This window comes from Euleptes europaea, chromosome 13 (genome assembly GCF_029931775.1).
Source record: "Euleptes europaea isolate rEulEur1 chromosome 13, rEulEur1.hap1, whole genome shotgun sequence".
Lineage (NCBI taxonomy): Eukaryota > Metazoa > Chordata > Lepidosauria > Squamata > Sphaerodactylidae > Euleptes > Euleptes europaea.
The window spans coordinates 64142652-64155962 of record NC_079324.1 but is presented as its reverse complement, the minus strand read 5'-3'; the positions used below and the strand labels follow the sequence as shown (position 1 = coordinate 64155962).

General features: G+C 48.1%; 1 protein-coding gene across 1 annotated transcript; it reads left to right on the top strand.

Moving 5' to 3' along the window:
* Positions 1-9993: 9993 nt before the first annotated feature.
* On the top strand, positions 9994-12658 carry C13H12orf76 (chromosome 13 C12orf76 homolog). Its single transcript, XM_056859118.1, has 2 exons — positions 9994-10120; positions 12573-12658. The coding sequence occupies exons 1-2, from the start codon at positions 9994-9996 to the stop codon at positions 12656-12658; spliced, it is 213 nt and encodes a 70-aa protein (XP_056715096.1).
* Positions 12659-13311: the final 653 nt, after the last annotated feature.

The window sequence follows — 13311 nt, the reverse complement described above, 5'->3', positions numbered from 1 at the left end:
CGGCCATAGCTGTCCCAGCCCTCTCTCCCTACGGATTGGACACCACGGCCAAAGTCCTCTTCTGCAAACCATGCCCAAAGAGGTCTCTGTGCCTGCTGGTGCCCAAGCCCCCACCCCCGGCAACCCTCGACCCAGGCTGCAGCAATGCCAGGCACGGGGCTTCAGCTAGGTTTGCTGCGGCTGGTGCTGCAGTTGCCCAGGCCCCCTCCTCTACCCTGTCCTCCCAGCTCCTGAGCATTTTGTTTGTCCCCTTTTGTCACATGATGGTTAATCTCAAGATTTACCCTCGGGATGCCTGACTGCTGCGTGCGATTTTGTGTGAGAACCGTTCTAGAAAAGAAATGCAGACATTTGGGAAGTGTGCGGACCTCCAGGGCCGCCTCACCTTTCAGGAGGCAAGACCCACAGGAGAGGAAGGCACCGCTGTGCTGAACTGGGGCAGTATGAGTGCATGATGCTGTGGCTCAGTGGTAGAGCCTCTGCTTGGCATGCAGAAGGCCCCAGGTTCAATCCCCGGCATCTCCAGTTAAAGGGACTAGGCGAGTAGGTGACGTGAAAGACCCCTGCCTGAGACCCTGGAGAGCCGCTGCCGGTCTGAGTAGACAATACTGACTTCGATGGACCAAGGCTGGGTCTGATTCAGTAGAAGGCAGCTTCATCTGTTCATGTGACGGCCCTCCCTCTCTTCTGCTGCACTGCCAGAGGGTTCTGCAGGGAGGGGTCATGGCTGCCTCCCCATCCCCCTGGGATCCTCCACAGTGCAGGGATAGCGCAGGGCTTTTTGTCACCCTAAGCCAGGGACTCGTGGTCATTTCCCTCCCAGGCCGGTGCCACCACCAGCCAGGCCGAGTCCAGGCCAGAGGCAGCACAAGCCCAGACGAGATGGTGCCACTGACCACTGGGGACTGGCCAAGCCCTTGCGGAGGAGCAAGAGTGCAGCTGCTCGGCTGGCTCTGACTTGCTGCCAAGGTGACTCTTCCAGCCCGATCCCATGCACGTTTGGTCGCATCTGATTGAAGGGGGCTCTTCTTTCTCATCAATGCTCTGAAGCTCCCGGCCTCATTGGGAGCTGAAGGGTCCACCCAGGGAGGCTCATCCAAATGCCAGCGACGTCCTCAGCCCGCCAGCCAGCCGTTTCTTTCAGCCTCAGCACAAGGGAAGAAAGAGAGGCAAGAAGAATTGGGTGGACCATGAAGGACGGTGCAGAGACATCTCTCCCTCCCTGTCTGCAGCCCTCCAGGTGCAAAGGGGGCCTTTCCTTGCGGGTAGCAGAAGAGGGCATTCGGGGCAGGGTGAGTTGGCATCCAAGGCTCAGGGAAATCAGTAACTGCCAAAGGGTTCACTCTTATATACATATGTATATTTACTTCATTTATAGCCCTACTTTTCTTCCTGATGGGGACCCACATAGGCTTCCAAAATCCTTCTGTCCTCCATTATACCTTCACAACAACAACCCTGTGAGGCAGGTTAGGCTGAGAGAGTGTGACTGGCCCAAGATCACCCGGCCAGCTTCCACAGCAGAGTGGGGATTCGAACCTGGGACTCCCAAATCCTAGTTCAGAACTCCATGCTCCACACTACACAGGCTGTTTGATTTTAAACCACCATTCTCGTCTCTGAACACTCACCCCCAGGTATCTCCTCAAGCGCTTTTCAGAATGCAGGTTTGAGTCCAAAGATGGTACAGATTGAGCTGCCCTAGCATGGCCGCCCGACCCAAGACAGCGACTCTGGCTTGTTCAGCTGCCTTTGAAAACCTGGTCTGCAGAGATCCTCAGGGGTTTTTCGGCACGAAGCCAAGCACCTGCAGATGAAGTCGCCATTCAGGGCACTGGAGCAGTGGGTCCAACCCTACTTCTGTCCTCTGAGAAATGTCCCAGAAGCGTGCGGTGCCCTTGATGCTCTGTTCACACAGTCCTATTTTCTCAAATCTCTTGGTAGTGACAAGCTAGGGTTGCCAACCTCCTGCTGGGGGGTGGAGATCTCCCAGTCTTACAGCTGTTCTCCAGACAACAGAGATCAGTCGCCCTGGAGAAAATGGCTCCAGTGTTAGGTGAGCTGCAAGGCATTATACCCCACTGAGGTCCGTCTCCTCCCCAAACCCCACCCTCCCTAGACTGCACACCCAGTTCTCCAGGAATTTCCCAACCCAGCGCTGGCAACCCTGTAAAAAGCACCGAGGATGTTATGACTCTGGATAGACAACCTCTTGTTATCTCCAATGCCCCATGAACCATTCTGGCTAAAGGGCCACCTCTGAATGAAGAAGGCATCATTCTTAAAATGTATTCTTGGCTGTCCTTCCCAGTCCAAAAGCAGAGTTTCATAGAATCATAGAGTTGGAAGGGACCACCAGGGCCATCAAGTCCAACCCCCTGCACAATGCAGGAAATTCACAACTACCTCCCCCCTCCACACCCCTAGTGACCAGAAGATGGCCAAGATGCCCTCCCTCTCATCATCTGCCCAAGGTCACAGAATCAGCATTGCTGACAGATGGCCATCTAACCTCTGCTTAAAAACCTCCAGGGAAGGAGAACTCACCACCTCCCGAAGAAGCCTGTTCCACTGAGGAACCGCTCTAACTGTTAGAAAATTCTTCCTAATGTCTAGACGGAAACTCTTTCGCTCTAATTTCAAACCGTTGGTTCTGGTCCGACCTTCTTGAGCAACAGAAAACAACTCGGCACCCTCCTCTATATGCCCTTCAAGTCCTTAAACATAGTTATCATATCCCCTCTCAGTCTTCTCCTCTTCAGGCTAAACATACCCAGCTCAAAATATTGTCGAAGGCTTTCACGGTCAGAGTTCATTGGTTCTTGTAGGTTATCCGGGCTGTGTAACCGTGGTCTTGGAATTTTCTTTCCTGACGTTTCGCCAGCAACTGTGGCAGGCATCTTCAGAGTAGTAACACTGAAGGACAGTGTCTCTCAGTGTCAAGGGTGTAGGAAGAGTAATATATAGTCAGAAAGGGGTTGGGTTTGAGCTGAGTATTGTCCTGCAAAAGTATTGTCCTGTAAGTATCAAGATAATGTGCTAATGAGGGTATGGTATGTTAATATGGAACCATTGTATCCTGAAGTGATCTGTTAATGTGTGTAATCCAAAGCTAATCTGTATGGCTATTGTTGAATGTTGTCTTTGTCTGGAGGTTTTTCAGGGCAGGAAGCCAAGCCATATTCATTCTTAAACTCTCCTCTTTTCTGTTAAAGTTGTGCTGATGTTTATGAATTTCAATGGCTTCTCTGTGCAATCTGACAAAATAGTTGGTAGAATTGTCCAGTCTTTCAGTGTCTTGGAATAAGACCCTGTGTCCTGTTTGTGTCAGTCCATGTTCAGCCACTGCTGATTTCTCAGGTTGGCCAAGTCTGCAGTATCTTTCATGTTCTTTTATCCTTGTTTGTATGCTGCGTTTTGTGGTCCCGATGTAAACTTCTCCACAGCTGCAAGGTATACGATATACTCCTGCAGAGGTGAGGGGGTCTCTTTTGTCTTTTGCTGATCGTAGCATTTGTTGTATTTTCTTGGTGGGTTTAAACACTGTTTGTAGGTTATGTTTTTTCAAAAGTTTCTCCATCCTGTCAGTGACTCCTTTAATAAATGGCAAGAATACCTTTCCTATGGGAGACTGTTTTTCTTGAGTTTTCTGATTTTTGTTTGGTTTAATGGCCCTTCTGATTTCATTCTTGGAGTAGCCGTTTGCTAGCAGTGCGTGATTTAGATGATTAGTTTCTTCCTTGAGAAACTGTGGTTCACAGATCCGTCTTGCACGGTCCATTAATGTTTTGATTATTCCTCTTTTCTGTCGGGGGTGGTGGTTGGAGTTTTTGTGTAAGTAGCGATCTGTGTGAGTTGGTTTCCGGTAGACCTTGTGACCTAACTGAAGGTTTGATTTACGGATGACAAGGGTATCAAGAAATGGGAGTTTACCCTCAATTTCCTTTTCCATGGTAAACTGAATGTTTGGATGGATATTATTAAGATGGTTTAGAAAGTCCATTAATTTTTCTTCACCATGGCTCCAAATGGTAAATGTATCATCTACGAATCTGAACCAGACTGTAGGTTTGTAAGGTAGTGTGAATTCATATGTTCCCCAACATATGAATTAGCTAAATATTTGACCACCCTCCTACAGGACCACATTGGAAAAACCACTTCTTACATCAAAGATTCAACTCACTTCATCAACAAAATCAGTCCGTTAAGACTCAATCCAAAGGATATATTAATCAGTTTTGATGTTGTATCCCTCTTTACCAAGGTTCCAGTAAAAGACACAATCTCATTGATTAACCAGATTTTTCCAGAAGATATAACAGCCTTATTTCACCATTGTTTGACAACAAGTTATTTCCTATGGGATCAAGAATTTTATGAACAGATTGATGGAGTAGCTATGGGAAGTCCACTCAGTCCAGTAATAGCAAACTTTTACATGGAATATTTTGAAAAGACAGCATTAGAATCAGCACCTTACAAACCTACAGTCTGGTTCAGATTCGTAGATGATACATTTACCATTTGGAGCCATGGTGAAGAAAAATTAATGGACTTTCTAAACCATCTTAATAATATCCATCCAAACATTCAGTTTACCATGGAAAAGGAAATTGAGGGTAAACTCCCATTTCTTGATACCCTTGTCATCCGTAAATCAAACCTTCAGTTAGGTCACAAGGTCTACCGGAAACCAACTCACACAGATCGCTACTTACACAAAAACTCCAACCACCACCCCCGACAGAAAAGAGGAATAATCAAAACATTAATGGACCGTGCAAGACGGATCTGTGAACCACAGTTTCTCAAGCTGATTCTAATGCTGTCTTTTCAAAATATTCCATGTAAAAGTTTGCTATTACTGGACTGAGTGGACTTCCCATAGCTACTCCATCAATCTGTTCATAAAATTCTTGATCCCATAGGAAATAACTTGTTGTCAAACAATGGTGAAATAAGGCTGTTATATCTTCTGGAAAAATCTGGTTAATCAATGAGATTGTGTCTTTTACTGGAACCTTGGTAAAGAGGGATACAACATCAAAACTGATTAATATATCCTTTGGATTGAGTCTTAACGGACTGATTTTGTTGATGAAGTGAGTTGAATCTTTGATGTAAGAAGTGGTTTTTCCAATGTGGTCCTGTAGGAGGGTGGTCAAATATTTAGCTAATTCATATGTTGGGGAACCAATGGCACTCAAGATGGGTCGGAGTGGAACGGAATCCTTATGAATTTTAGGTAGTCCATATAATCGTGGTGGTTGTGCTTCAGTCTTGCATAGTTTTCTGTGTGTGTCGGGATGAAGAGTGGAATTCTTGATCAGAATGCTAGTTTTCCTGGTAATTTTGCAAGTTGGATCTCGTTTTAGTTTTTTGTATGTGGCAGGGTCCAGAAGTTCCTCAATCTTCTTTTTGTATTCTTCTGTTTTCATGATCACTGTGGCATTGCCTTTGTCAGCTGGTAGAATAATGATTTCTGGATCTGCATTGAGGGTCTTGATGGCGTTTCTCTCCTTGCGTGTTATATTGCTAGCAGGGGGCTTTGCTTTTCGTAGAATTCTTGCTGTCTCTCCTCTTATTTCCTCAGCATCTTCTTCAGGTAGATTACGAATGGCAGATTCTACATTTGCAATGATGTCTTCCACTGGAATTTGGGTGGGAGTGATTGCAAAGTTTCCTCCCTTAGCTAAGATGGAAGTTTCTTCAGGTGAGAGTTGTCGGTCTGTCAGATTGAAGATAATCCGTTTGTTGTCAAGTTTTGGACTGTTCTGTCTTCTTTCCTGTAATTTGTTAAACTTTTGCTTCTGTCTGGAAGTATGGCTGGTTAACCCCTGTTCCATTTTTCTGTAGGTGAGATTATCAATCTTGTCCCAATCATGGCTTCTCATTTTGTGGCTAGTATTGATATGTAAGGAAAACAACTCCTTGTCTGTGGCAGCAAGTTCTCTGCGGGTAGTGTGAATTCATATGTTCCCCAACATATGAATTAGCTAAATATTTGACCACCCTCCTACAGGACCACATTGGAAAAACCACTTCTTACATCAAAGATTCAACTCACTTCATCAACAAAATCAGTCCGTTAAGACTCAATCCAAAGGATATATTAATCAGTTTTGATGTTGTATCCCTCTTTACCAAGGTTCCAGTAAAAGACACAATCTCATTGATTAACCAGATTTTTCCAGAAGATATAACAGCCTTATTTCACCATTGTTTGACAACAAGTTATTTCCTATGGGATCAAGAATTTTATGAACAGATTGATGGAGTAGCTATGGGAAGTCCACTCAGTCCAGTAATAGCAAACTTTTACATGGAATATTTTGAAAAGACAGCATTAGAATCAGCACCTTACAAACCTACAGTCTGGTTCAGATTCGTAGATGATACATTTACCATTTGGAGCCATGGTGAAGAAAAATTAATGGACTTTCTAAACCATCTTAATAATATCCATCCAAACATTCAGTTTACCATGGAAAAGGAAATTGAGGGTAAACTCCCATTTCTTGATACCCTTGTCATCCGTAAATCAAACCTTCAGTTAGGTCACAAGGTCTACCGGAAACCAACTCACACAGATCGCTACTTACACAAAAACTCCAACCACCACCCCCGACAGAAAAGAGGAATAATCAAAACATTAATGGACCGTGCAAGACGGATCTGTGAACCACAGTTTCTCAAGGAAGAAACTAATCATCTAAATCACGCACTGCTAGCAAACGGCTACTCCAAGAATGAAATCAGAAGGGCCATTAAACCAAACAAAAATCAGAAAACTCAAGAAAAACAGTCTCCCATAGGAAAGGTATTCTTGCCATTTATTAAAGGAGTCACTGACAGGATGGAGAAACTTTTGAAAAAACATAACCTACAAACAGTGTTTAAACCCACCAAGAAAATACAACAAATGCTACGATCAGCAAAAGACAAAAGAGACCCCCTCACCTCTGCAGGAGTATATCGTATACCTTGCAGCTGTGGAGAAGTTTACATCGGGACCACAAAACGCAGCATACAAACAAGGATAAAAGAACATGAAAGATACTGCAGACTTGGCCAACCTGAGAAATCAGCAGTGGCTGAACATGGACTGACACAAACAGGACACAGGGTCTTATTCCAAGACACTGAAAGACTGGACAATTCTACCAACTATTTTGTCAGATTGCACAGAGAAGCCATTGAAATTCATAAACATCAGCACAACTTTAACAGAAAAGAGGAGAGTTTAAGAATGAATAAGGCTTGGCTTCCTGCCCTGAAAAACCTCCAGACAAAGACAACATTCAACAATAGCCATACAGATTAGCTTTGGATTACACACATTAACAGATCACTTCAGGATACAATGGTTCCATATTAACATACCATACCCTCATTAGCACATTATCTTGATACTTACAGGACAATACTTTTGCAGGACAATACTCAGCTCAAACCCAACCCCTTTCTGACTATATATTACTCTTCCTACACCCTTGACACTGAGAGACACTGTCCTTCAGTGTTACTACTCTGAAGATGCCTGCCACAGTTGCTGGCGAAACGTCAGGAAAGAAAATTCCAAGACCACGGTTACACAGCCCGGATAACCTACAAGAACCAATACCCAGCTCCTTCAACCTTTCCTCATAGGACTTGGTCTCCAGACCCCTCACCATCTTTGTTGCCCTCCTCTGGACACGTTCCAGCTTGTCTACATCTTTCTTAAATTGTGGTGCCCAAAACTAAACACAGTACTCTAGGTGAGGTCTAACCAGGTGAGGTCTAACCAGAGCAGAATAAAGCGATACCATCACTTTGTGTGATCTGGACACTATACTTCTGTTGATGCAGCCCAAGACTGCATTTACCTTTTTAGTTACAGCATCACACTGGTGACTCATGTTCAGTGCTTGGTCTACTAAGACCACACTACTGCTTAAACAAGTCTCCCCCATCCTATAATTATGCATTTGATTTTTCCTACCTAAATGCAGAACTTTACATTTGTCTTTGTTGAAGTGCATTTTATTAGTTCTAGCCCATTTCTCCAACCTGTCAAGATCATCCTGCATCTTGGCTCTGTTTTCTACCGTATTTGCTACCCCTCCCAATTTAGTATCATCTGCAAATTTAATAAGCATCCCCTCTATTCTTTCATCCAAATCATTTATAAAGATGTTGAACAACACAGGGCCCAGCACAGATCCCTGAGGAAGTACACTAGTCACTTCTCTCCAAGTGGACGAGGAACCATTAACTAGAACTCTTTGGGTACGATCTGTCAACCAGTTGCAGATCCATCTAACAACCAGTTGCAGATCCAATCTAACCCACATTTTCCCAATTTGTCAACTAGAATACTATGTGGAACCTTATCAAAAGCTTTACTGAAATTTAGATAAACTATGTCTACAGCATTCCCCTGATCCAGCAAGGTAGTAACTTTCTCAAAAAAGGAGCAAGAGTCCAGTAGTAAGTACCTTAAAGACTAACAAAAATATTTTCTGGCAGGGTATGAGCTTTCGTGAGCCACAGCTCACTTCTTCAAAAAAGGAGATAAGATTCGTCTGACATGACTTATTCTTGAGAAACCCATGCTGGCTCTTAGTGATCAGATCCATCCTTTCTAAATGCTCAAGGATGGACTGTTTGATGATTTGTTCGAACAGTTTTCCTGGTATAGAAGTCAAGCTGATGGGTCGGTAGTCACCCGGATCCTCGTTTTTCCCCTTCTTGAAGATGGGGACAACATTTGCCCGCCTCCAATTTTCTGGCACCTCACCTGTTTGCCAAGACTTTTCAAAAATAATGGACAGAGGTTCCGAAATTACATCTGCAAGTTCTTTGAGTACCCTTGGGTGCAATTCGTCTGGCCCAGAGGATTTTGTTTCATTTAAAGAAACCAGGTGTTTGTGCACTACCCCAATGCCAATTCTAGGCTGCAAATCCCTTCCCTCATCACATTTTCTGTTTATGCCATGTTGAGCACCACTTCCCTCACGAGAAAAAACTGAGGAAAAGTAGGAATTGAGGAGTTCTGCCCTCTCTTCATCTCCTGTTACAATTCATAAGAACGTAAGGAAAGTCCTGCTGGATCAGACCCAGGCCCCTCAAGTCCAGCAGTCTGTTCCCACAGGGGCCAACCAGGTGCCTCTAGGAAGCCCCCAAACAAGATGACTGTGGCAGCATTGACCTGCCTGTGTTCCAAAGCACCCAATATTATAGGCATGCTCCACTGATCCTGGAGAGAATAGGTATGAATCGTGACTAGTATCCATTTCGACTAGTATCCATGGATAGCCCCATCCTCATAAGAACATAAGAAAGGCCCTGCTGGATCAGACCCAGGCCCGCCAAATCCAGCAGTCTGTTCACACCGTGGCCGACCAGGCGCCTCTAGGAAGGCCACAAGCAAGACAACTGCAGCAGCATTGACCTGCCTCTGTTCCACAGCACCTCATATATTGTGTGTGTGTGTTAAGTGCCGTCAAGTCGCTTCCGACTCAAGGCGACCCTATGAATGAAAGTCCTCCAAAATGTCCTATCTTTGACAGCCTTGCTCAGATCTTGCAAATTGAAGGCTGTGGCTTCCTTTATTGAGTCATATATTAGGGATGCTCTTCAGATCCTGGAGAGAATAGGGGCCACCCCCCAGGGCAGCCATTTGTGCAATTCCGGGAGATCCCCCGGGCCCCTCCTGGAGGCTGGCCCTCCCCCCCGGGTAGAGGGGCAGCCCCGAACCCTCCCCGGGGGCAGAGGGACGCCGGTCTGGCGCCGCATCCAGCTCCTGCGCGGATCACGGCGGGGTTTTTGCCCGCGGCCCCGAAGCGGGGGGGGGGTCTCCCGCAGCCCCTGCAGCCCCTGCCGGCACACGCGTTGGTTCCCCCACCTGGGGGGAGAGGCGGCCTTCTGCACGTGCTCGGGGGGCGGCGCTGCTGCCGGGCCGCCCCGTCTCCGCGCTCTGCGGCTGGGCCCGGGCGGGCGGGCGGGATGCTGCTGATGCTGCCGCTGCTGCTGCTGCTGCTGCTGCTGGCGCCGCTGGCCCCGGCCGGCGGGGGGGAGGCGGCGGCGGACGGGCGGGGCCGGCCCTACGCCGTGCTGCGGACCCAGAACCTGGGTGAGGCTGGCGCCGGGCGGGGGGGGGGCGTCAGCGGGCGAGGGGGGGGGGGTCGAAGCCCTGCAGCGCAGCCCGGCCCGGGGCGGACGGGGCGGGCTGGGGTGGGGTCTTTTGGAAACGAGCTGGGTTGGGGTCTTTTGGAAACGAGCCTCCCGTGGAGAGGGGCGCCTGCCCGCCCCTCAGCCACACGCCCGCCGGCGCTCGGAGGGATGCCCGCCTGGCACCCCCCGGAATGACCGCTCCTCTCCCGGCTACGGAAATCAGGGGGGGGGGCTCTGCTGAGCCCCCTCCCCCCCCCCCGCTTCACCCCTGAATGGCCGCATTTCCCAGCCCGAGGGGAGGGGGGGTCCGAGGGCTGGTGGGTGGTGCGGTTGGTTGGCAGGAGGGGCAACAGAGGGATGCCAGCCTCCAGGGGGGGCTGGGGACCCCATCCCGGATTGACAGCTCGTCTCCAGACTATGGTGATTAGTCCCCCTGGGCGGGTGGGCGCTCTGGCATGGGACCCCACCGAGGTCCTTGCCCTCCCCAGGCTCCATCTCCAAATTTCCAGAGGTTTCCCAGCCTCGAGCTGGCAACCCTATGCCGCCCATCCCCTGCCAAGGGGGGGGGGTCACTGTAGTCTGGCGTCACCTTAAATAGTAACTGAATATTAACAAATATTAACAGAACAAATCCCAGGGTGGGTTTTTGTGAGTCAGCTTTGTAGAGGACATTTTGCAGCTTTTCTTTGAGCCTACAGAAAGGCTGTTGTCGGCCTAACCTGCAACCCTGCCAGGTAGGCCTCTGTTAGCATCCCCCTCAAGACTCAAAAGCTCATACCCTGAAAATCTTGCTGGTCTCTAAGGTGCTTCTGGTCTTCAGTCTATCTTTCTGAGTTGCTGTTTCTTTTAAATCCCCTTCTCTCCCGGCCCCCTCCATCTTTGACCTTGTTTGTGTGGGGGCTCTGCGGCCCCCTGGAACTGGGGGAAACATAAAAGAGGTCCTTCCCTCATGTTTATCAAAGTTTCATTTGTTGTAAAGTCTCCTTGCATATCTGAAAAAGGGCACCTATCTTTGCGTTTTATTTATTCTAGCTGCATACCATTTTTCACCACGCTTGCAGGGGAGGGGAAATCACATTATTTTGCCACCCAGCAGTAAAAACTGTGGAACCATTGCAGTAAATTCTCAGCCCCCTTTGGTATTCGTAATGGGCCACCAGGCAGGGATTGAACCCGGGACCGGGACCTTCACCCCTCAGCTGTGGCCACTGCCCAAGCTGCAACAGGATGTCTCTTAGGGTAAAATGTGGAGAAATGGGTTAAATTTTATGTGTTTGTTATTTATTTTAAAACATTTTTAATGCCACCTTTCCATTCAATCAGGGTTCACAAGGCGACGAACATAAACATTTTAAAAAAATTCAACAATTAAAAACAACATTTAATTATAAAACAATGCAATAAACACATATAAACAAACAACAATAGAAGGAGGGCCAGTAACCGTTATTGGGGGTATGCCAGACGAAACAAAGAAGTCTTCATCTGCTGGTGAAAGATACCAATAGAGGGAGGCAGATGAATCTCCCTGGAGCGGGAATTCCAAAGTTTGGGTGCCACAACCGAGAAGGCACAACCAAGAGCCAGCGAGGTGTAGTGGTTAAGAGCGGTGGTTTGGAGTGGTGGAATCTGATCTGGAGAACCAGGTTTGATTCCCCACTCCTCCACATGAGCGGCCGAGGCTAATCTGGTGAACTGGATTTGTTTCCCCACTCCTACACACAAAGCCAGCTGGGTGACCTTGGGCAAGTCATTCTCTCTCAGCCTCACCTACCTCACAGGGTGTCTGTTGTGGGGAGGGGAAAGGAAAGTGATTGTAAGCCGGTTTGAGTCTCCCTTAAGTGGCAGAGAAAGTCGGCACATAAAAACCAACTCTTCTTCAACTCTTCTTCATTGTAGAATCATAGAGTTGGAAGGGACCACCAAGTCATCTAGTCCAACCCCCTGCACAACACAGGGCAGGAAATTCACAACTACCTCCCCCCACACACCCCCAGTGATCTCTACTCCATGCCCAGAAGATGGCCAAGATGTCCTCCCTCTCATCATCTGCCTAAGGTCACAGAATCAGCATTGCTGACAGATGGCCATCCAGACTCTGCTTAAAAACCTCCAGGGAAGGAGAGCTCTCTCTGGCGTCAGATGGCGGGGGAAACTGAAGCAGGGCCTCTGAAGAGGACCAAAGTGAGGGGTGCCAAAGGTGTTTTCAGGCTAGTGAGATCTGGAGGTGAGGGTGCGCATCCTCATTCTCGGAGGAGCCAAAGCGCTTGGACGATTTCTTTGTCTGCCAGGCCTTAAGAAACCAGCACTTGTGTTGTGACCCTGCCCTGTCCTGGGAAGCTGTTCCCACCCCCCAGTGTAAGCTGCTTTCCTCTGCCCTTGCCGGCTCATGCTCTTCCTTCCTCTTGCAGCTCTGTTGGGAAGCGTCTTCGGCATCTTGCTGATCGTCATGATCTTGATGGCTGTGTGTGTCTACAAGCCCCTTCGCCGGCGGTAGCCATGGGAGCAGGCCTTCTGGGGGGGCCAGATTCAGCTGTGGCCGGTTGGCTCGTGAGCTGGGCCAGACTGGAACGTCAACCCTTGCCGGGTGCTCCGGCCACCATCTTCCTTGACCGTCAGATCTCTGGACCTCCAGGGCTTCTCGCTGATGGGATTGTGGGGCTGGGGTGAACCTTGTTTCTTTTTTAGCTGTAAGAGCTCTTTGCTCCTGGCTGGATCCCTCCTGTTGCCTCCGTGGCTGTGCCACGGATATGTTGACAGAGAGGTATCCTCAGGAACTTGTGGGTCAGCAAAGAGGAGCGTGTTGAGTGTTTTGGGCCAGCTGTTGCTTAACTAACAGACTTTCAAGGATGCAGAGAATCTCCTGGTTCCTCTAGTCCTGAGGGTGGGGGCTGTCTGCATTCATGAAACCATCTGGCTGTTTTGCGTCAGGATCTGTTTTGTCGGCTGTAATCTTGTGCTGCGAGAAGAGTTGTTTCCGGCCCACTCTGCTTCCAGCAGTGTGTGTATTTTTCAGGACTATTTGCACTTCTCAGCTGTCTAGGCAAAGGCACACCTCCAGTTCTCTTGAAAGATGCCCAGACCGTTTTGCCCAGGGGAGCCCAAAAGACTTCTGTCCAGTCTCCATGCTCATAACTTTGTCATTCTTGA